This window comes from Scleropages formosus, chromosome 3, assembly GCF_900964775.1.
Source record: "Scleropages formosus chromosome 3, fSclFor1.1, whole genome shotgun sequence".
Taxonomy (NCBI): Eukaryota; Metazoa; Chordata; class Actinopteri; order Osteoglossiformes; family Osteoglossidae; genus Scleropages; species Scleropages formosus.
The window spans coordinates 29,301,045-29,325,795 of NC_041808.1; the positions used below are offsets into that span (position 1 = coordinate 29,301,045).

Below are 24,751 nucleotides of genomic sequence, written 5' to 3' on the forward strand. Positions count from 1 at the left end.
TATGTACTGACCGTGTTGACCTTATGTTTTTCTTATAAAATTGTAGCCTATTAAATAAAGACTTGAAGTGATGTGCCGTGATTTTCATAAGTGAACTATGTTTTTATTTTTTATTATCACTTTCAGTCGTCTGTGCTTTATTTACAGTTCTGGTTACAGTACAGTACTGTACTTGTAAATGAATGTAATTTCAGTGATGACCACGGGAGGTCAATGTAAAACCATAAAATAAAGTGTTTGCGAGTCCAAAAAAAAAAAACCAAAAAGGGTGCACAGCTGGAGAATGATCAACTTCAGTGATTATTTAAAGAAACACGCCAGACGATGTTGTCACAGTACACGGTTAATAGAGGCTTCAGCCACATCACACTTCAAAAAAACACATGTTACTGTCCAGGAATTCCACTCACTCATATGTGAGCCTCTGGTTTTGGCTTGTCTGAAAGAAGTGAGAAACCGAGAAAACCGTATCTTAATTTTTTACCGCTCAGATGTATTAATTGGCTGCTTAATTCTTGTAGCTGCCTCCTGCCTAATTACTGACGCCAACTCCAAATATTACAGAATGAATCTAGCAGGGATAAAGTCCACACAGGATGCAGCTTCTGTTATTTTGTTGCTTAAGAGACCTTTTTTTCATCCAAGGTGCCAGTGTAACATATGTATACTATGAACACGCAGTAATTCAGGGTAGAGATCCTTCTCGAAAATACTACAACGAGCACACAATGCACATTTGAAGCAGCACAGCTTTCATGTTAGCTGTGCTGCCTAATCTCTGCCCACTGTGGTATTAGAAAAAATTTTTTCCGGCGGCCGCCCACTGACGGCAGAGCAAAAACTTCTAGCAGACCGCGTTCAGTCAACGCTCTGCGCACCATGAACTGAAGTCCATCATCGCTGAACACCGTGCGCTGTAAAACACCTTTCACATGCACAGCTGTTACAACGGACCCCGCCAGGGGGCGATCTTTCGCACGGTTCCGTTGCCGCCTCTTTTGAGGAGGCTGCATCACCAAACACTCCGTCTCCTAGCAACGTCAGAATTCTGCTTCCTCCCTTACAAATGGCAAGAGAAGCAAGGTAGAGAAAAGGGGGAAGGGGCTGGTATTAGCATGGCTGTTCGAGTTAAGCACCTCTCAATTTAGCACAGCGTTGAGCAGGTACCTACAATGAGAGTACTACAATCTTTGGAGAAGGGTGAAAGTGTATTAGAGAGGTGTTAGCATGAATAAGAGGAGGGTAGCGACATGGAATAGAGTGGGTGATTAGAAAGGAAGAAGATAAAGAGATTATGTACTGTTTTATAATCCTGCCATAATTTTTAAGGAAGCTGAGGATGGTTGATTATAAAGATAACCGATCAGTTTTGTAAATTTTGTTGAGAATAGATAACTATGAATTACATTTGATCCCTCTTTGTTCTTCGTGAAAACTTCATTTACGTTAGGATAATGGCGCGACAAAGTATAAAGCAAGACAATTTTTTTAGTAAGTACACACACACACACACACACACACACACACACACACACACACACACTTTCTGAACCGCTTGTCCCATACAGGGTCCCGGGGAGCCGGAGCCTAACCCAGCAACTCAGGGCGTAAGGCTGGAGGGGGAGGGGACACACCCAGGACAGGATGCCAGTCCATCGCAAGGCACCCCAACCAGGACTTGAATCCCAGACCCACCTGAGAACAGGACCCGGTCCAACCCACTGCGTCCCCGCACCTTTTAGTAAGTAGCTCCGTTGAAAAGAATGAGTTCAATACTTACAATTGACCACATGGTGTCAGCAGCTCCAGTTGTGTCTCCTTTATCTCATCGTACTCCTGTTCATGGGAATGGCCACTGCAGCAACTCGTCTCGGAACGTTATACTCCCTTTGAACAAGGATGGATCAATTTCTTTAAAGAAAAAGCAAGAATATACATAATATTACACACACTTGCTGAAACCGCTTGTCCCAAGCAGGGTCGCGGCGAGCCGGAGCCTAACCCGGCAACACAGAGCCCAAGGTTGGAGGGGGAGGGGACACACCCAGAATGGGACACACCCAGGATGGGATGCCAGTCCGTCACAAGGCACCCCAAGCAGGACTCGAACCCCAGACCCACCAGAGAGCAGGACCTGGCCAAACCTGCTGTGCCACCACGCCCCCCATGCAAAAAAAAAAAAATTACAATGATAAAAAATTCCAAGTACCATAACAGCTAAACAACTATCTCCAGCAAAGTTGGTTTCCATGACTTGTGGACCCTCCACTCTTCCCCTGGCAAACAGTTCCAAGGGCTCAGGACTCACCAGTGACCGAGGATGTGGCCAGTAGCCTGGTATAATTCAAGATTTTAGGTGATCCACTGCACAGAAGGTCCACACCAAAATCTGTGTGACATCATCATGAGGCAAAAGGGCAACATTTCTTAAGAATAATTTTGATCAAGACGACCAAACTTCATATTTAGGAAGAAACAGTGAAACTATAATTAATATACATGCCGACAAAGAATTACTTTAAAAAATGATTACATTCACAAATGTTTGCTGCTTGTTTGAATCAGTCATTATAATTTGAATACGGTGATTAATGCCATCAAATTTCTCCTCTCTCCATTTTTTGTGACAATGAGAGCATACGGTATCACAGTGCAAGTCTCTTATCTACAAATTGTTTTAATACTCTTGCTTCCCCCTTCAAAATTTTAATGATATTACTATTTTTTTAAAGTCTGGGCTTGGTTTCCATGGTAACCATCTCATTCCTCTCATTTCCTTTCTCTCTAGCACTTCTTTTGACCTTCACTCTTTCACCCTCTCTGGAAAGCAGTGTCTTGCATTTTGACTTCCACTCGTCTGTCTTCTGTCTCTATTTTGGCCTTTACCCTATTAACTCCTTCACCCTGTTGACTCATATTACTACCCAATAATCTCTCATCTTATTTTATTACTTTGTCACAAATTACTTCCCATACCTCATTTTCTTGGCACATTTCATCAAACATATAATGTTTCCACATTTGCAAATATTTCATATTCTCCGCATCCCTATCAACAGAGACTGCAGATGTCTTTTCCAGCGAAGCAATGCTAAAATTACTTTGTGTTTGTGTAGGAGTAAGGCAATAGGCAACTGGCAAAATACTTTAATTACAGCACCCTAAACCCTCCTGGAGATGTGCTGGAGGAGTGGAATTTGTGTGTTTTGAGCATGTTAATAATTATGGCACTGTATCAGCATCCGTGTACATTAAACTGCCAAGTATAACGTGCAGAGGGTAATACAGCGGTGATCGGAATTTTGGGACATTTTTTACCGCTGTAAAAACCGGAGGTTCCGACAACACTGTTTTAAGAGTGAAGACATCCATTGCTGGCATTTTTATGCCCACTTATGTGTGGGTGTGTATTTATTGATTCATGCATGTGTTTACTTCATTCAAGCAATGTCAGTCAGTTTGTACTGCAAAATCTGCATCCTTCTCTCCCTCAAACACTCTGTTGCTAGGTAACAACTAATTATCAAAAAAGTATGTGTTGCAATGACTCTTTAGATAGTGGAGGTGAGGCAAGAGGGGAAAAGGCAAAGAGTATTTGCTGTTTCAATGGATAAACAAAACAGAAACACTAGAAACAATACTTTCATGTTCGATGGAAGTACTATGCTCTGGTTTCCCCTCATTTTATTTCCTGTTGCCATGACACTGTTCTGATCTGTAAGTTGTAGCTAGGATCCATAACTCGCCTTTGTTGTCTTTGTCGACTATTTGCAGTAATTCACACTGACATCTATTACAAGGGTACCTCGAAACGGGGCTGAAGGCCACCAGGTACACGCGGTTAAATTATGTCCGCACTGTTCTCATCATATGCGCTGCCCGGTTGTTGGTTCAGGCCCTGCGGCTCAGTTCAGATGCTGTGTTACAGATCAGTGCTGCCAGGCCTCACACATCAGCCCCATGTCACCCCACTTTGGGTGCAACCTGCAGAGTCAGTGAGGCATCAAACAACTGTTGGAAAACAAGAAGAGGCAAATGAAACTCCCAGGAGCCATGCAGGAGCAGTGCAAAGGATTAACGCATCGGGTAAAAAACTCTTGCGGAATGGCAGGGGCCTGATCGGAAATTATGGATGCTGAGCTGTGCTACGGTATGGATGACTCCGTGTGGCTCAGTGTCCCACGTCTTCACCTGCAGCACTTATGTTTTGGCACAGTGACAGATGTGGGTAACCCTTGCCTGGGTCGTGTTCACAGTGACTTAGTGAGGCATGCAGCCTGAAACGTGCTGTATCGACACAGAGCACAGGGAATGTGATGATGACACATTTTTTTTTCCGCTGTGAGATGTGTACTTGTTTGTAGTCAGGCAAAACGAAAGCGCTTATTTCGCTCAAATCTCATCAGATTTGGCTATAACACGTTTGAATGTTATAAGAAACAAAAAAGCTTTCTGTTTGCCTTTTGTTTTTATTTTAATTTTTTTCATTGTTAAAAAATTAGCAGTGTGTATTTTTTTGCTTGCTTTTAATTGTTGAGTGGCTTCGTTGGCTATGTTTTTAGTCCTAATTACCATTAACTGTACCATTGTACCATTTGTCTGCTAGGCATGCAATCTGGTGACACAAACATGTCTTTGACATGTGAATGGAGTGGTTTGAAGTGAGATGAAATGAATGATTCAAAAGTGAAATGATGCTCAAGAGAAGTGACGGTAATACAGCAGAGGACTTTGAGAAGCATCTAAACATGTGAAGTGTCCACCAGCAGTGGGAAGAAAGCCTTTCTCCGTATTTAAATAAACAGAACAGTGAAAAGAGAGAAAAGGACATTTTAAATACTGACATTTTAGAAGAAAGACAACCGGCAAAAACATGAAGACCCAAATTTTAGACTTATCTTTTTTTATTAAGACTCAACACTTTTAATTTGTTTATTTTGTACAAAGAGAAAGAAGAATGATATTTTAGCACTTATTGTTGTACATGTCAGTATTGTCATTATTATGAAGTACCATTCTGAATACATTGTGTATTTTTTGCAGTTAATTTATTATTGTGTTGTATTTAATTATCTCAATACAAAAAAATGAAGGAATAAATGTAATTATTTCCCGTATTTATATTTACACAATCTGTACAGCTGTTCATTTTTTGTTAGGTTTTTCATTATCCAATGTGAAAATTTTGGTAACATTTTCAAGGAAGGCTCAAAAAAGGAAAAGGCTTGGCCTTGCATAAAAGATACAAACTTGCCAGCAGTTAAGTGATAAACCTCTACTGATGATATATATGATTCAGATATGAATATTTAAAAGGAAAAGACTTTAATGAAAAGAGTGGGATGACATTCTTAAACCATCTGAAATTAACATAATTTTTCAATTCTGCTTTAATTTATATTTAGAAAACTCTTTTTGAAAGCCTTGGCCCCAAAAATGTTACCCAAATTTTTTAAACCCATTTTTATTATTTTTATTATGCAAAGACTTCTGGACATTAAATGCGAATGGAAATTATTATTTACAAATCACTGGGAGACAATGTCTGCACACATTCCAGTGAATCCAGGGATTTCCTGGCACTCAGTACACATACATACATTACACTCTGACCCACAGAGGTGTATGCACACTGCAAGGGTCTCTGACATGAAGAGAAAAAGGGTATAACAGAAAACAAAATCATTAGTAAAACAAAACATTTGAGGACAACAAAATTACCCCCTTAAAACCACCTATAAGGATATGGGAGGTAAATTTCATTCAAACTGACAAAAAAAAGACAAAACAAAGAAAATGCAGTGTTTTCTTATCATATGACTATCAAATTTATCATTATCCTTATCATTTTTTACTGTTATATTAAAAACTAATGTAATCAAATTTAATTTCATTCACATAATTCAAAAACTACATATCTAAGCCACCCTGGATTTGGGCTACTGCAAAGCAAATAAATTTTAAAAAGCTAAAAGTCAACAGGAAAACAAACCACTACAACATAACACTATCATCATGGTTAATATTAAAAGGAGCATTGTTATTATGACTAGTCATTTTAATAAAAATTATTACAAATATATGACAACATGTAAATGTGAGTAACTTGTCTATGACGTGTGTTTAATGTATTCCTGGATAACGTTTGTAGCAGCAGCTACATGTAACATTGCTTTTTATTGACCACTCAAAACTTTTGGTTAGTTCCTGCAGAGTTTAGTCCATTTGCGCCATTTCATGCTTTATCAACAATTGTTCCTCTCTAGCATCCCCTTGAATTTTGTGACTTTTAACTGTGCCACCCTTTAAATGCAGCCTACAGGCTACAGAAAGCTTCAAATCACTCCTAACCAACAGTAAATATAGATATTAATTATCAGCACCTTTAAATGGCATCAGGGAGACTAATATGTTCTTATAAGTGTCTGGTGAAGGTAAATTTATTAACAACCATTAAACAACCAGGTTTCTTGCACAGAAATACAGTGGTAAAGTATAAAATAATAACCGTGACTAGGGACTATTTGTTGCTAAAAGAGACTATTTTCAAAGATAAGTGCTGTCAAAATCTTGTTGAGAAGGATAAAACCTCATTGTTTATAATGCTATTCCTCTTATAGCAAATACAACAATGGAAAAAGTTAATCACCTTATTTAGGTGTTCCATTACTAATCATAATCATACTGTTTAATCCCACTAACAAATAGTAATTAATTTAACATTAAATGAATAGAAATTAGTTTTTGAAAATACATCAATTACTCCTGGGGACCATGCCATCATCACAGAAGAAAAATCACTTAGTCAAGATGGATAAGAAAAAAAAACTGTCATAGACGTGATTAACAAACTCCATTTTCAGTATGCAAAACAGCCTCTAGACATGTATACACAAATTTTGAAAACCCCAGCCAAAGAAATACCATTTACTGCAAAAGGTTTCAAAGTACTATCATTTTCAATATATAAGAATGATCTTATGCCTCAGTTTCTGAAAAAAAAAGAAAAACAACACCTACAAAGGAGAAAAAATATACAGGGTCATAATATGATTAATGAACTCAATTATCTAGATGCAGATAAAGTTTAGTCCAAGGGTTTATAATAAAGAATCTGTTTATAGTGTAATTTAGTGCAATACAATCTTAACCTATTTCACACCCTTCTGTGATAAAATCCAGATAAACAATACATATTGATAATATTAAGCATCCAAAAAACCACCTTCCAGAATATAACCTTACATGTCACCCTTCATTACAAACAATAAGAAAATGGTTCACCTTCAGTTTCAAATGCCCCGCACATCTGTTATTTTAGTGCTTTGCAGGATTTGTCAGAATAAACTTTTACTAGCTGTGTTGAAATTTAGGTAACCAGTACATTTTTCAGCAAGTGTGAATAATCCATTTGTGCACACTATATTTTTAGACTGCATACCATGATTAATCTATCTGTAACCAACATACAATATTGTAGTATATTAAAGGCAATTACAAAATATTAGGACCTTCATTTGAAGACAACCTGAAGACTGAGCCAATCAGGTAATTTATTTACTATCAGAACTAGGTTCAGCAAACAGCAACATGTCTATGTAATTAGAGTAGTTTTTGAAAATGTCAGTGAATGCCATTTAAAACAATGAATTACTGCATACGTGAAGGATTATCACATCTGGGGAGTCCCTATACATACACATAATATTGTATCACATGCATGTATAGATGTTCTTATACACTGTTAAGGATAATGTATAATTCGTTAAACAATTAATGATACTAATGCAATGAAGTTCTGCAGTTACCCCTAAATTAAATTTCTTTTCACGCCAAAACTTCTATACTTATTATATCCCCATTTTTCAATACCATAATAGAAAAGCAAACACATATTCTTAAAATAATATTAATCAACAATTATTAGGTAACATACATAAGAGTAAAACCAAATGACTAATAATATAACTTATTATCATAATTACTAATATTTTTATTTGCATATTTTTGTTTTTCATTTTTATGAATTTTTCAAATCTTACTCTATTCCTTAAAACTTATTGAAAGTTACATCCTGACTGTCTGCTAACTGTACAAAGTGAAAAGGTTTTCTTAAATGTATTTACAGTGAAAAAGTAAACATACTTAAACTGACACCAGGTGATGCTAACTTTAACTGCCTTTTGTTCCTTAAGTTTAAAACCTTTTAATCAATTTTGAGAAAAGTGTATTCGCAGAAGGTTTTTATACAAAATGTTTTACCACCTTTGCACCTTTAAAAAGAAAGAAAAAAAAAAGACAGTGATTGCCTTCAGTAGGTCAAGGTTTGGCTAATGTTATTTGGAGATGGGAGAAGCAAAATTAATTATTCAGTCAATACGCTTTTCCAAGCACCAACTAATCTTAACACATGCCACCTTTAATAAGCATATTAGATTACACTTAAATTTATCTGGTTAACTGTCTTGGCCAAACCAAGTCAAAATATTTTTAAAAAAAATATACCTTTGTTGGTCCATTCAGCCCTTGAAGAAATTTCCTTTGTCTCTTAAAGTTAATACCTGTCTTTAAGGGATATTGTCTTAATCTCTCTTCAGACATACCTTATTTAATGAATACATACTTACATAACTAATAGGAAATAGATATCTCCTTTCCACTCTGAAACACATGTATATAATTTATAACTTCCCATTTTCACTACCTTAGGTTTCAAAAATGTTTATGCAAATATTTTTGGAAGTCCTGTTCAGAGCTTTATTACATTCAATAGCTCTTTGCCCAGTTCTACATTTCAGAACATTGATTCACCGAAGAAAGTTCTCATGTCCAGCTACATTAGTTAAGGACTTCACTACATGACTGAAAGAGATTAAAGAGATTAAGACTGAGATTAAATCCTAAAGGGGCACTTTATGAACTATTACATACACAGTAAGGTATGTAAGTCAATTTGATTTAGAGACATCTTTGAGAATACAAGTCATACCAAGATAGTGATGTGTTTCATTGCAGGTGCTCTGCACTATAGGACATGCTGGAAACTGAAGGCACAGAGCACAAATACTACACAGTCACTAAACTCAGGATGCTGTCAGAAAACCTATTTCCAAAAGAAACAGAGACATTTCTCAAATCATCATAAGACTAGTTTTATAAGGCAGACCTCTCCAAAACAAATCTTTTGAAATTCCATAAGGCACATCCTCCACACAGAACCTTTAGCCTGCCTCCTGCTTGAAGATCCAACTTTAAACATCTGTCTTAAGGTATATTTTATGAAATTCCAAAGGGATCATGCCCTGCATAATGCCTATTATGTACAATTCAGTACTGTGCAAATCCTCCACCTTCCACTCCATTTAATAGAACAAATGAATGAACATGGGTAATATATTATTAAAACACAATGGACAACTAAATTACGTTCTCCATCCTCCAGTTCATCACTTTAATTAGATATAGAGGTTCCTGCAATAGTCAGCTAACAAAGAAATAACTACAAATATTAAACATCATAAAATTTTGAAAATCAAAAACAAAATTATCTTAAATACTGTTATAACCAGTACTATCCTCATTATGCACATTAAATAATACTATAATTGTTATTTTACCCTGTTACTTCAGTAAGAATTAGTAAGACTTATCTTCTTTTCTGATTGTATTTTCATAGTAAACAAGAAGTGATGACACTTGTTTTGATGTTAAGAAATGGAGGAAGAGGGAAAGAGAGAGCGTTAGAGAGACAAGAGTTGAGATTGAACATATTTCTCTTGAAGAGCATTAATTTCTGCTTGGAAAGTTATCCTACTGCTTGTTTATTCATTCCTTGCCAAATTACCATTCTGCTTCTCCTCCTCTTTCATTTTCTCACACTTTCATCTCACTGTCAATTCCACTGAATCCAGGTGTAATAGTACGGCTTTAACCTTCAGTTGGAATGAGAGTTGTGATTTTTTTTCTTTTGCTGTTTAAAAAGTGCTGTAATTTCTTCCCAAGTTGCAACACATTTGAAAGGTTAATTAAGTTCTGTCAGAAAGGAAAACTGCTTGAAATCTGGAATTTAAAATTAAAAGCAGACAACACTGTAGATTGACTGAAATAACCATTATTCAAATTATATCATTTCTCATTCCCATTTGTCTTTCTGTCATTAAAGTGTACTTTTATTTCCACATCTTTACTTCCTTTTTCTGACTAGAGAATCATATCTGCTCTCTCTTCCTCTTCATCCCATTGATCATTTTCTTTTCTCTTTCTGCCATTATGGACTCACTCACCTTTCCACTTCACCACACCACTCGTCCGACCTCCAGATCATTTTTTCCTTCGTTAAACAAGTGTAATAGCAACCTTAATGTCACCATTCTTCAATCCCTACACCACACCAGTCTGCTTCCCTCCCTCACACGTCAGACTCTATGCTGGACAGCTTCTCATACACATGACCATTACTAGAGCCGTTGAAGGGCCTTTGTGCCTGCCCAACACCCAACCCGTCCCTGCTAGGCAGTAGCTTGCTGTTGCCAGGGCCGCCAAGGTGGTTTCCTATTCCCCCGCCTGCTCCACCCATACACAGCTCCTTAGGGAACCTGGGGGCCACGTTGGACATCACCCCAGCTGTGGCAGAGGCGGGCAGGAAGGAAGTCACGCCCATTGAACCCCGGAAGTCACTCCTACTATTCAGGAGTTGTGGCTGCTGTTGCTGTTGTTGTTGTTGTTGTTGTTGCTGCTGCTGCTTTTTGACGTAGTACGATTTGGCGCCATGTAAGAGGCACTGGTCGTCTCCAAAGGTTGGGATAAAAGGGTTTTGATTCACTTTGTCTGGGTAGAGTGATTTTGATAAGGAGTATGCCCCGCCTCCTCCTCCACCACTTTCTCCAGCTCCCATCATCCCTCTATCCCTATCCCTGCTGTCCCTTTCTCCCACAGATCGACGATGAAGCCCCCCCTCACCACCCCGGAACAACCCAAACGGGGATCCACCTTTTCCCCTCTCTCCACCGAAGAAGAGTGGATCACGATCTCGTTCTCTCTCTCGTTCTGATCCTCCATGCCTTTCAAAGATGTGGGCATATGGGCTCCCACCCTCCATGAAGCGATCTTTGTCTTTCAAGCTCACACTCCTGGGTGGTGGTAACATCCCTCCCATTCCTCCACCTCCCACTCCTCCAGCTCCACCCAAGCCACCCATAACTCCCCCAACCCCACCTGTCTCCTCTTTCTGCAGATCTACAAAAGTGTCGTACGAATGTTGCCGTCGCAACGGTTTCCCACCTAATCCAGGTTTTCTGCGCTGGGCTTGGGTTTGTGACTGTACCAACCCAGCCCCTCCCACAACTCCTTCCATTATGCCACCCTTTTCAAGTTCCAAAAGTTGGTTATTGTCCTCACTGATGTCATACAAGTTGCCCGTTTTCTTACAGGCATCACACCGCATGCACGTGGCTGAACTTGGACGACTGCTGCCTCCTCCAACTCCACCTACTGCTGCCCCACAACTTCCCCCTTCCAGGCCTCCTTGGTATGCTATACCTCCACCTACCCCACCCCCAGCACTATGCAAGGACATCTGCTTTCCTCCTCCACCACTGGCACGGCAGTTTCTGCACTCCCAGTCACCCCCTGCTAGCCCTCCACCACTGCTCCCTGGGACATTTTTTTCCCAGCAGCCCTGTGCCTGAGGACCAGAGGCTGCTTGGCTCAACCCACCTCCAACCCCGCTCTTGCACTCTGCTTTCTTACTTTTGCTTTTTAAGAAATCATCCACTGGAACCAAGCTGGAGCTGTTACCCCCACCTCCACCAACTCCACCACTGCTACACCCACCTCCCCCGCTGACCAGACCCCCTCCACTCCCACCAGGCCCATCTGTCAAATCCACATGTTCCCACTGTGGAACCCCTTCCTTTGGCCGAAACTGGTCCAGGTAGAAGTCTCGTAAACTCTCTTTGTCACGGAACATATAGGATGAGCTGTTACCACCAGCTCCCCCAGACCCTCTTTGAGACTTCCGGTCCAAGGGGAACAAAGGTGGTGAGGATGAGCGATGAGCTTGGGAGCCATGGTAGTGATGGTGGGCGGTATGATGAGGTCGCCTCCGGTACCCTAGCTCAATCTCATCCAGCTCCCTTCTGGACTTTGCTGATGCAGGTCTCTTCTTCAGGCTGTCTCTATACTGTTTACGCTTCTTGGCATTCCCTTCCAAGTTCCCATAGGTGACTGTGTGCGTAGAAATGTCAGACACATCTGATCGGATGTTTCCATCATCTCCGCCCCCACCACCCCCTCCACCACAGTACCGGTCATGTCCCGCAATGAACCCAGAGCTTGATGCCCCACCTTTGAAGGAGAACTTTCCATAAATATCTGTCAATCCTTGCTTGAAGCCTTGACCGGAAGATGGTGTCTGGCCAGCAATTAGGTCAAATTTATTATTGTTCCTGTGCATCAGAGAGGCCCGGGGCTGGGTTGTGAAAATTGGGGCCACCCCACCCCCTAAACTGTCACAGTCAAACATACCTCCCTCCAATGAACTTGCACTTCCCAAACTATGAGGTCTGTTGGGTGGTGGACCAGAAAGGCCCAAAGCCAGCCCAGACCCTGAACCTGGGTGGTGGTGCAGGTAGTGGTCCTGATACAAGTTGCTGTCTTTCAAGTGCAGGTTCCCAAACGTCCTTTCCACCTCGCTGATGTAATCACTGAACATATTGTCCTCAGTTAGGTAGGGTGGTTTGCAGTCTGAATGGCCAGCCAGGCTGCGGCGGTGCTCAGAGATGTCATAGACACTGGACTCACGGCGAATGAAGTCCAACGCGCTGTGTGGTGAACCATTGACCCCAGAGAGCGAAGCCATGTTCTTGGCTGTCCGCAGCAGTCGCAGGATATTGGAATGGGTGTTGTTCATGGTTGCCGAAGGTGAATTGAGGGCTGACTTGTTCTCCTCAATCTGTACCCCATGGATGCAACTGTAGATCTCCTGTGGGCGGGAAGATGCAGAGGGGTTAGCATAAGACGTTCCCATAAGTACCTGCTGACTCACAGCCTGGTGCTGTCATGGAACAGGAGTACCCATACATTACATTACATCACATTACATTACATACAATATAATGCAAATCATACATATATTTCAGAGAATGACGCAGGAACAATGACAAGGGAATATGGACAAACCATAGATCATGATGGGAGGTGGATTTTAAGTTTTGGAATATTAGTCGATACTTTCAATCAGTGAGATTAAAATAAAACTGAACAATGCTTCATTTTAATACAAAGCCATTGACCAGTCTGACAGAATATATTATAGTACAAAACACCAACAGAGAAGATGATAAAAAAAGAGTTTATGGTAAATTATGGAAAGACATTTACATTCAGCAAAGGATAAGATAAATCTGAGATATGAATAAATAGTATGCAATCAACAGATGAATGAATCAAATAAATTTAAATCCTCAATTTTTCCCAGCAGATGGCAGAAAAGTTAATGAGACTTTTGTTTGGTATTGGAAAGAAAAGGTAACTTGCCTGCTAGCAATAGTCATGCTGACCATTCAGTTCAGAGTTCTGATAATAAAGTTTCTTTCACCTCTTTCTCTTAGTTTTGGTACCTACTTCTTCTTTCCACTACATATCCATGTATGCATGTAATGTTTTGCACCTCAAGGCTGTTTTCTTCTGCCTGCATGTTTGCATATCCTTTGATTATGATGGGTATGTTATTCATTCTCCTTTTCCTGAGCTTGTATTTTATCCTTTTCTGAATATTACTGACCTAAACTGCAGTGAATTTTTGAAAATATCTAATAAATGCTTTGGGCATTGCATGAATACTATCATTAAAGACAGATATTCTGGAGCTTATTTGGACAGCAGAAATTCTGAAAGTGAATGGGAATATTTGTCCTGGTCGAATTTATTATGGTACAAAACTTAAGACTTAAATCCCTAAGGGACTCAAACCCCTGAGGGTAGGGGAATACTGACAAGAGTCCAGTTGTATGAATAGATACAGTGGTGTGAGATATGAAACATACATTGCAGAGCAGTTTATACTACATTTATTAATTTAGCTGCAGCTCCCCCTAAGTCAAATGACTTGTTAAGCTACTTATTGGAGTAATTGTGGGTAAGTACCTTGCTCAAAAGTGTTGCAGCAATCAGGGGGATTTGAACTTGTGGCCTTTACAGCCAAAGGCAGGAGCACTAACCACTATGGTAACTGCTGCCCCTTGAGACAGCACCCTCATCAAAACTTGAGGACTGGTGTCTTGCTCATAGGGGCTGTTGCAACAAATTCATGCTGTCATTGACTAGTCCTCTAACTAGAACAGATGTAACTAAATGCCGCAGAGCTGCGACACAGGAAGGTGTCATACAGATGAGTCTTGCATATGGGATATTACAGCATTTTCCTGATTCCATCTGGTAGAAAGGAAAATATATGCCCCTTCTAGTACAAAAGATGTAGAAAAATGCAAAAATTTTAATATTGCTTGTACTTTGCAATTTATAATAAGTACAGTTCATATAAATCACATCACATATCCATGACAAAGTTGAATTTCTGCTTTCAAGGATCTCATCATTGGTACATAAGAGAAGTGGGTAGTAATGAGTTACTATGCAATCAACTTGAATCCATGATTTTAGCATGATATAAAACACATTTTATTTCAAGATGGAAGGTTTCAATATGGCACCGAGTATGGCCGCCGTGTTGTGAGCTCCGACTCAGTTTGGGACGCCAGTGGAGCAGGTCAACAGCTTCAAGTTCCTCGGTGTTCATATCACTCACACTGAGGTAGTAGTGATGAAAGCTCACCAGCACCTCTTCTTAATCAGACGGCTGAGGAAGTTCGGTATGAGCCAACTCATCCACAAATCATTCTACACCTGCACCGTGGAGAGCATCCTGACTGGCTGTATCGCCGTCTGATATGGGAACAGCACCACCCTCAACCATAAAGCTCTGCAGAGAGTGGTGCAGACAGTCCAGCACATTGTCAGAGGTGAGCCTTCCTCCCTCCAGGACATCTACACCAAGCATGGAGGATCATCAGAGACTCCAGCTACCTGAGCCATGGACTGCTCTCGCTGCTACCATCAGGCAAACGGTATCATAGTATCAAATCTTGCACCAGCAGGCTGTGGGACAGCTTCTTCTTACAGGCATCAGACTGTTGAACTCTAACAATAACTAATAACGCAACCACATGCACAACCCACTCTACCTCCTGCACTGGACTTTACCACTAACAATGGATATTGTATATTGTATTATGTGAATACTGTACATGCTGTACAGGTGTTTATTGTGTATATTTTTTTGTGGTCTGTATATTTATAACTTATGTCGAACAGCTGTGGAGAACGCACCAAAGATTTTCACCACCTGTTCACTTGTGGTTATGGTGAGTGACAACAGGTGATTTGATTTGATTGACATTTACTCATTTAGCAGACGCTTCTCCAAAGCGACATACATCTCAAAACAATACAAAAGTGCAGAGAGAGAGAAAGAGATGTAGATGCAGATACTCCAACTACAGTACATTACTGCACTTCAGCTTCACTCGCAAATCGCGACTTTCACATTTTCATTTTTGACATGCTTTGGATAAATTTCATTATATTCATTTTTTTATTCTGTAAATAAAAAATTGGGTATCAAATACCAAGTCATGATACTAACATTTTGGATAAAGAAAGTCTGTAAATCTAAGGGGGTGCAGTGGCGCAGTGGGTTTGACGGGGTCCTGCTCTCTGGTGGGTCTGAGGTTTGAGTCCTGCTTGGGGTGCCTTGTGATGGACTGGTGTCCCATCCTAGGTGTGTCCCCTCCCCCTCCAGTCTTACGCCCTGTGTTGCTGGGTTAGGCTCCAGTTCGTCACAACCCCACTTGGGACAAGTGTTTCCAGCCAATGTGTGTGTGAGTTTGTAAATTAATGGGTGCCTGTACATAGCTTCATTTGGGGCAGCAGACTGTATAATGGTTAGAGCTGCCACTTTGCAGTAAAAGGACATGAATCTGAATCCCTGCTCCTGCTGTAGTATCCTTGATCAAGGTGCTTACCATGAATTGATAAAGTAAATTTATCCCACTTTATAACTGGCTGAATTTTAGTCTTTATAAGTAGCATAGTAGGGGGTGCGGTGGCGCAGTGGGTTGGACCGCAGTCCTGCTCTCCGGTGGGTCTGGGGTTCGAGTCCCGCTTGGGGTGCCTTGCGACAGACTGGCGTCCCGTCCTGGGTGTGTCCCCTCCCCCTCCGGCCTTACGCCCTGTGTTGCCGGGTAGGCTCCGGTTCCCCGTGACCCCGTATGGGACAAGCGGTTCTGAAAATGTGTGTGTGTGTGTGTGTAAATAGCATAGTATACAAATCTGAAACTGCAATTCACCTTGGACAAAGGGGGCAGCCAAATCATGGTTAATTATAATACCTAGCAGACTGTGGTCTTTGTTTTGTATTTGAGTAATGTAATTAGTACTGCATGTTTAATGCATTGAAATTATGAGATCATAACATATGAAGTGTGATATTCACCTAGGCAGTTGTATGCAGCTAGGCAGTTGTGCAGAAGTGGTGTGAGTTACAAAGGAATGCCACAAAGTAAAACGATCCAAAAACGCATATGGGACTGCTACTGGTAAAACCTGTCACTTCTGTTCTTGTGTGTTTCCCTCAACTAGTTTGGCCTACCACTGAACAAATATTTTAATATAGACTGGCACCACAATTTAACAGTTAGTTAAAACTGAGCTGTGTATATCATAAAAAAATCAAAGCAGAGCGCAAAATTTAACCACCAGGGCAGCATAAGAAGCTGAGCTCTGTGCTACCTCTCTGTTCTTGGGTGGTGTTAGTGGCCGAGGGAAGTGGAAATGCCAGCCCTGGCTGAAAGGATGGTTTACTATTTAAAGAAAGGCTGAAATTAATTTGATAGAGAAACATTGTAAAATAATAGCTTATTCAAGATACAGAGGAGGACTGCAATGAAGAACATGAGCTGTACAAGCACTTCCCACCCGCCGTTCACACTCACTCTGCTGATGGAGTACGTGATTCCAGGTTTGCCCGAGCAGACACCCATGAAGCAGAAGCGCAGCTGCCAGTAGAAGAGGTGCTCGCAGATGAAGGTGACGAGCGAGAGCACCATGGCTGCACCCAGCATGTAGAAAACCCCCGCCATGTTGTCGACGTCCAGCTGGCTGCTCATTACCTCGTTCTTCTCATGGTGGCAGATCCCAGTCAGCCACAGGGCCTCCAACTCCTCCATCTCACCTTGGGACAGTAAGAAAAAGGGTAAAAGATGGGGGGGGGGGGGGGGGTAGAAGAGGAGGGCAAAGAAATTATTGTTAAGGGAATACAATTAAAATGGGAGAAGTGATGAGTTTAGAGGTTAGATGCAGTAAGAGAAGTCACGGAAAAACTTTAATGGGGGATAAGGTTGGTTAAGAAGAAATAATTATAGGTTAAAATAAAGAGAATATTACAAAGAGAAGATTTATGTTTTACCTTATATACTTTAGACTACAATAGTTACTACAATTAAAAATGACCAACCCTTGTTCTCTGTATTTATGGTACTCATCCTTCTCCTCACTGTAGGGGCTTCAGGGACTTAACCTTTCAGTGACTGCCTATTACTTCAGAAACTAAGTGCCTGCATCTTGCTGGGTATGGGTGTGCTCGCATATCAGTTTCAGGAACTAGGCCACACCAAGCGTGTGTATATCAGAGTGTGTTGAAGTGACTTTGAAATCCCTAGAGGTGTGAGGTCCACTTTCTGAGTAGGGCGGTGACACCCCGCTCTGTCCCACATTTGCATGCACATACTCACACAAATGCTTAGAAATACAGCAATACCCACATGCAGCAAAACAAATACATGCACATAGAAACACACAAAGTTTGTATTAGGCTAACACTGACCCAGTTTCAGACACACACTTACACACTGTGAACATTGGGCTCATAGTCTAAACTGACCCATATTCACACACAAACAAACACATACAGTCTAGAGGCACCAGAAGCTACTCTGGCACTTCAAACTAGGACAGCACACTAGGCCTTGGATGTGACTTGAACCTGGATTCTTCTCTCATTTCTTATATTTATTTATTTATTTTTATGTGATACATACCCAAATTAGTGCCTCTTCATTTCCAGAGGGTTACATGCAGAGCCTTGTTGCACTTAGATCAAAGAAGACCGCCACACAGCAGAAATGGCTGCCATTGAGCCTTAGAACAAGACCCTGCCCGATCACTAGTGTTTAACTAACACCTGCAACAGGTCTATGTAGGATGACACGTCCAAGGTGTGCTGTTGTCATAAAACTATTTATACCACATTTAATGAAAAACACACAGCACTCTAACAAACAGAAGAAACTCTAGCTAGAATATGCTTGACCATTCATGAACTCATAGCAAGCATGCTACACACATAGAAACGGTACACTTGAAGAAGAGGAACAGCGAAGAAGCCCATATACAGTATGTGGTTGTTAATGGATTACCGTCTCCAAAGAGCTGGAGAATAGCCAGGTCGACCTGTCTCTTCCAACCAGAGTCTTTCTGAATGGCAATGCCATAGCCTGTGGTGGCAAAGATATAGCCACTGCCAATGGTCACCAGCTTGCAGCCCTCATCCCTGCCAGCCATGTAGTTGAGCACTGCCGCGTCATAAATGAAGGCGTCCAGTTTTCTGAAGAGAAGTAGAGTTTATGTGTGGGGGGACAGAGGAGACAGTTATTTAAAAATTACATGAATATCGTGGATGATACTGTGATGATACTGTGTCTCATCAACACCACCTGTCATGCAGTTCCCAGAGACAGAAATCACCTTGTGATGCCAAACGACCCAGATATCAGGAAAGGGGGAGGGGGGCATGAAGGAAGAGAGGGTGCTGGAACTCCTCCTAATGACTACAAGCCACAATGCCTAGAGGAAGATTTAGGGACAGCGGGTGACTGTTGCCCTGCCAGTCCCCTCAGGGCTTAGTCCCCCCTTTCCCCTCCACTTCCCATCATCCCCATGTTCTCTCACCCAGTCTTAAGGCTGTGGAGTGCCTCATCCACGTTCCTCTGGTGGTACTTCACCATGTAAGTATGCATCTCCTTGTAGTTGTTCCGGATGTTCCTCTCAGTGCTGCCATTGGGAACAGTCCCAAAGCGGAATGGTGGGGAGAAGTCATTCGGTCTTTGGAACTATAGGGGTGGAAAGTCAGACTAAATAAATTGGACATCCATGCAAAGCAAGTCTGGAAATGAAACACATTTTCCTCTTAGAGCATGGGTATAAAAAGGGTAGAATGTCTAGTATATACACAAAGAAAGAATGACAAAAAGGAATATTTGATCTGATGGCTGACATGCATTTTCAGCACATCTTCAACACAAATTAAACAAACACAGACCAGGAAGGTCAATGCATCCACAGCATAGACAACTAATTATGCCTTTTGTGTCACTCAAAAAGACACACAATCCCCATGGTCCAAGTGTGCAAACTCACTTAAGAGGAAAAAGGAGCACCCTGCAGTAGTCTGTGAATACACACAATGCCTGAGCATGTGGCTGACAGAGGTATAAAGAGCATGGGGTACCTTTTTGTCACTCAACCCGGTAACCTGGTCCACATACTCCTCCTGAATCATGAAGGCTGCCAGGTTGGCAGTGTAGCTGGCCAGAAAGATGACAGCAAAGAAGGCCCAGACTGACACCATGATTTTGCTGGTGGTACCCTTGGGGTTCTGCACTGGGACAGAGTTGTTGAAGACCAGGCCCCAGAGCAGCCAGATGGCCTTGCCGATAGTGAACGAGGGACCCCCAGGCTCTGGGAGTTGGAGAGACACAAGGACAAAAGAATCAGCTGCATTGTCATACTCTAAACCTTCTCAGCTGTTGTGTTCACACCATGTTTAGTTCCACACCTGGGGGTCCCATTTGGAGATAGGAGGTGTGGGTCCATTTGACCAATGTGTCACCCTAGCAGTCCAGTACTCACATAGCAGTTTAACAGCCTCACAGAACAGCAAGGTTTGGACTGATAAAAATGCCATAAACCATGATGGATCACACAAGGAGTCTTCACTCACTCAAGGTGGTGCTTTTCTCACCCCATGAATCCCAGAGTTCCTTACTCTTATCTCAACCTTTAACTCTGAGGTGGCCTAATAATGATCAATGTAATTTGGCATCTACTACGTGTCTAACAAATCTATTCTCCTGAAGGGCAGGAAAAAGAACAGTAATATACCTCTACTTTTAAGTTACATTTTTTCCAGATATTTTATGAAACACCTAATACTGTCAGCAGTGAGATGGGATCACAGGAAATATGCAAATTTATGCTAATAATGCATAAAAGGCATGTGCAAAAAACAACATAGAGAACATCACTGATATCAAAGAGAAAAAAAATAAAAATAATTGCATTGGATTCCAAAGACCGATGAAATAATTCTGAAGGAATTTCAGACAGATGAGAGCACTGTTGTTAAATAGTCACCCTACTGCATTGTTGTGTGGGACAGGGTTTGATTTGCACCTCTTACAGGAACCCTATTGCTAGCCAGTTTGAGCAAGTCTACAGTTGTGCTAGTTCTACACTATTTCCCCAGCTGCTCCGGGGATGTGATCCCAGAGAGGCAACAGTGCACTGGAGTCACTGTGTTGTTCATTATATCTGTTCTCACCTCTCCCATCTGCCAGACAGCGATTGTACCCAACAGGGCTGAAGTACTCAAACACGAAGACGGCCACCGCTGACACCAGCAGTAGCATCACAAACATCATCACCCACACATCAGCGCTGAATGGCTCTGAGAGAGTGTGAGAGAGAGAGAGAGAGAGAGAGAGAGAGAGAGAGAGAGAGAGAGAGGAGAGCAATGACATCATGTTTATAAGCATTTGATTTAAGGCCACCATAAATTTTCTGCACAGAAGAGAATCAATCAAAAAGTAAAACAAAGCGGAAACAGACAGAAGCCATTGCTCCTTACCTAAGAAGGCTGAAGGCGAAACAGTACCATTGCTACGTGAGACCATGACGCTGATGCCTGTCTCTATAAATGGCACAGAGAAGTCAATGACCTCTGACCTCTCTTCGTTGATGGTGAGGGAGCCAACTGCCATGTGGGCATTCTTTACCACAACCTGAGCAAGTAAGTGAGTAAGGAGCATAAGAGAAAAAGAGAGATTATTCCCCATCATCGAGGGACAACAGGGAAAGTGTGGCATTAGCAGCACAAAACATTAACACCTGCCAAAACCTAAGGGACACTCAGTAGTCATGCTGCAAATGTTATTTACTTGCCCAATTTCTTTTTTTTATGTATATGGCATATGTACATACACTTGTTTCAATTCCCCTTATACTTTTGTTTTGGTATTACAACTTTTCTTAGCTATGTATTAACAAGTAGTTTTATTCTGCCTTTTCAGCACAAGCTATAAGCAAATTAAAGTGGTTTACACCTATAAGGGTACTGGGACTTGAACCTGAAAGCAAGAAACTAGAAGACCTCTGTGTGAGAGGGGCACAGTTTCTGCACACTGATCAACTGAATTGGACATTAACACACTCGACATTAATGCAGAGAGTGAGAGGAGGAAAAACTGGGTTATTACACTGGGTCACAGCAGCTAGAAATAGCCACACCCCTCCTCTCCCCCCACCTTCACCAATCCTCTTTTTTCTCACTAACCATCTCTACAGGTATATTTAGCCCTAAATACCTGGGCTCTATAGCATGATGCTAAAGTGGGACAAAACTCTCAGAGTTAATAAGGTTTAAGTGTGTGAGGGAGGAAGAAAGAGTGAAATTGTGTAGGGGGAGTTGTCTTTGTCTTTAACTAAAGAGTTGATGTGCGTGCGTGTGCGCGCACGAATCGCCAAGCACCTGTATGCGAGTCTCCAAATCCAGTGTATCTACTTGCCCTTTTGCAGTTCCCAGTCTCCTCCATAGCTGTCACTCTCCATTTCTCAAAATAAAATAACTAAACCAGAAATCATCAAATGATGATAATTCCCTGTACTGCTAACAAATTAGGGATACTGGATGATGTAAGACCTTTTCTCCTTCCTAGTTCAGTATTTAATATACCACAATCCAGTTATCTAGGCACCAAAACTAATAAAGCAATATTAAGGAAAGTTCAGATGGCACCTCAATGAAAATTTCATTTAAGTTAAAGTTAATCACCACCTCACTTAAAAGCCTTTAATACAGGAGACAACTTTGTTGGTAGATGCTGGTAGCACTGCAAAAGTACAATAATAACAAAGTATGCTGCTGTCCACCACTACCCCCCTTCTTCCTCCTCTTCAGCATTCATGAGGTTGTTAGCTTTGATCAGCTCTCACAGATCTTGTGTGAGACACAAGCATCTGACCTTAATCTAACATTCAGGTACAGGGCTACCATGACTATACTCTTTCAAACTACAAGACGTTCCAATCGAACCAACTGCAATTGCTGACCTTTATACATTGTGTGAGTGTGTACAGTAAGTGTGCCTTTCAGGCTGCAGGGTCATTTCAGAAGAAACTTTGCACCACTGAACTGTTAAACCTATATATCGACTTTAAGTTTTAGCCTGGATACTGCCCAATTATTTTATAATGAGATGTGAAAAGCAACTTAAAAAGTGCATTTTTTGTTACATAAATACTATTGTGAAAGGTGAAAGCCTGCTCTGGAGTGTGAGGTAAATGTTTGACCTGCAAAAATAAGACCATTTTGTACATCTATATTAGCAGTTTAGCTTAAGTAAAGTTAGGCAGAGGGTGCTAGGAAGACGTATTTACTACTCTTAATGAAATGCAAAGCTTCCTTCGTATCTTTTAGATCCCTAATGTACATTTAATTTTTATAAGTCTCAAGAGGTCATTAAGGATTTACTTATTTTGTCAAGAAAAAGATTTTGTAATTCAACAAATTTTTCTGAAGATAACTAGAATGTATATTCAAAATTAAGTTGCCACAAACTGTAGTTTCAAAATATAGTAATAAATTGACCTAAATGATATGAAACTGACCTAATGCTAAAACATGAGAGAAAACACGACCCACCTCCCCAACCATGCCGTTCCAAGTGCCATTGACCTTCTTGCCATGCTTGCCATTGGTCACCAGGTAGAGATCATAGGTAAACTTGACCGACTTGGCAATCTTCTTCAGGATGTCAATACAAAAGCCCTTACAACATCGCTTGATGTAAATTCCAGAATCTCTTGTCTGGTTGCTGAAGTGAGGGAGGGTGTTGGTATTTAGGGAGGTAGAAGAGAGAGGAGGAACATTAGGGCCACAGGGATTGGAAAGCCAAAGTGGGAGATTTGACAAAGAATAGTGTGGAATTGATGGCAGGAATGGACAAATTAAAAGAGGTAGAATTGAGGATATGCACAAAGACCAGTGGAAGAAATGAAAAGGAATGGTGAAAAGGAAGACGCATGATGAGGGTAATGAGATGCAGTAAGATAAAATGAGATTTGAAGGACAAGAACAGATATTCATATCAAAAAAGCAAAAGGAAATACATAAAAATTGAGAAGGGAAGTCACGATGGAACATAATGAGTGAGGAATGTTTTATGAAAAATTTGGAAGTGCAAAGCATTGGGTGCAGAATAGTTAAAACAAAGAGGCAGATTGACAAGGATGGAAGGCAAGAGGAAAGAGATGAGGTGGAAAGTAGTGACATGTCCAAGTGAGTAAAAAAGAGGAGAGTGTAGGGAGACAAATGAGAGAGAATGAGACACTGATGATATCACAAAACTGAATACACACAGATTATGATACTTGAAACTACTGAAACTTAAAACATGTCAGCTAAAATGAAGCACTAACAGCTAGAAAGTAGAGACTAGGCTAGGTACTACTTAAAAAATATATCTAACAGTGTCAAGAGACATTGGATGTAGAATTGTGTACTGTGTTTCATTTTCCCCAAAGGGCCTATATCTGCAGTATCTGGCCAAAGACAGCAAGAAAGCTGCACGTATTATAGACACTGTAGACAAAAATAAGCAATGCACAGGATAACAGAAATGACTGCTACTGACAGACTGCACTTGACAATGCACAGCAATGCAATCCATTAAAATAAGATGCCATTATAAGCACCCAGTTGCATAAGACAGCGCGAAGAAACACACTTAGACAAATTTGGTTGTTCATTAAAACAGATATGTTACCCCGTATGGCCATGACGTGGAATGTGTACGTGGCCAATAATGAATGAACTCCAGACAGAGTAGAGATGAGGCTACAGACAGACAGAGAGGGCAAAAGTTGATAATACACAGTTTTCAACAGTTAACGTCAATAAGATGGGTCAAACATCAGGAAGGGCAGACAACAAAGATGGGTGCACAACAGGTCCAGTCAGAAATTCAGTTGGTGTGGACAGTGACACTGGGTGTATGGCGGATCTCTGTGGGATGCTGGTGGAGGGGGGGGTGGGCAATGCAGGGATATGTTCTCACAGGCCTTTGATCTGCTTCCGGCAAGGCACGGTGTTCCTCATGCATGTGCCACTGAGAGGGTCCACATCCTCCACTATGACGAAGGGTGCTTCCTCCAGTGTAACAATAGACAGATGGTCGTCCTCACGTTCCTCGGCACCCGGGTACAGCTCAAAGCGTGGCCAAACATGGTATTTCATTGTCAATGTGCCGTTCTCCCACTTCCCCACCTGGTTATGGCCAGAGGGATATGTCAGGGAAGG

General features: G+C 41.2%; 1 protein-coding gene across 1 annotated transcript in view; it reads right to left on the minus strand.

Moving 5' to 3' along the window:
• Nucleotides 1-9,750: 9,750 nt before the first annotated feature.
• Nucleotides 9,751-24,751, minus strand: part of grin2ba (glutamate receptor, ionotropic, N-methyl D-aspartate 2B, genome duplicate a) — a 47,827-nt gene continuing 32,826 nt past the window's right edge. The window contains exons 10-18 of the mRNA XM_029250423.1: nucleotides 24,510-24,718; nucleotides 23,096-23,267; nucleotides 21,023-21,176; nucleotides 20,717-20,842; nucleotides 19,625-19,854; nucleotides 19,066-19,226; nucleotides 18,534-18,721; nucleotides 17,052-17,290; nucleotides 9,751-12,982 (exon numbers count right to left, since the gene is read on the minus strand). Of these exons, the coding sequence (XP_029106256.1) occupies nucleotides 10,409-12,982; nucleotides 17,052-17,290; nucleotides 18,534-18,721; nucleotides 19,066-19,226; nucleotides 19,625-19,854; nucleotides 20,717-20,842; nucleotides 21,023-21,176; nucleotides 23,096-23,267; nucleotides 24,510-24,718 (4,053 nt within the window). The 3' untranslated portion in view covers nucleotides 9,751-10,408. The remainder of the gene's footprint in view (nucleotides 12,983-17,051; nucleotides 17,291-18,533; nucleotides 18,722-19,065; nucleotides 19,227-19,624; nucleotides 19,855-20,716; nucleotides 20,843-21,022; nucleotides 21,177-23,095; nucleotides 23,268-24,509; nucleotides 24,719-24,751) is intronic.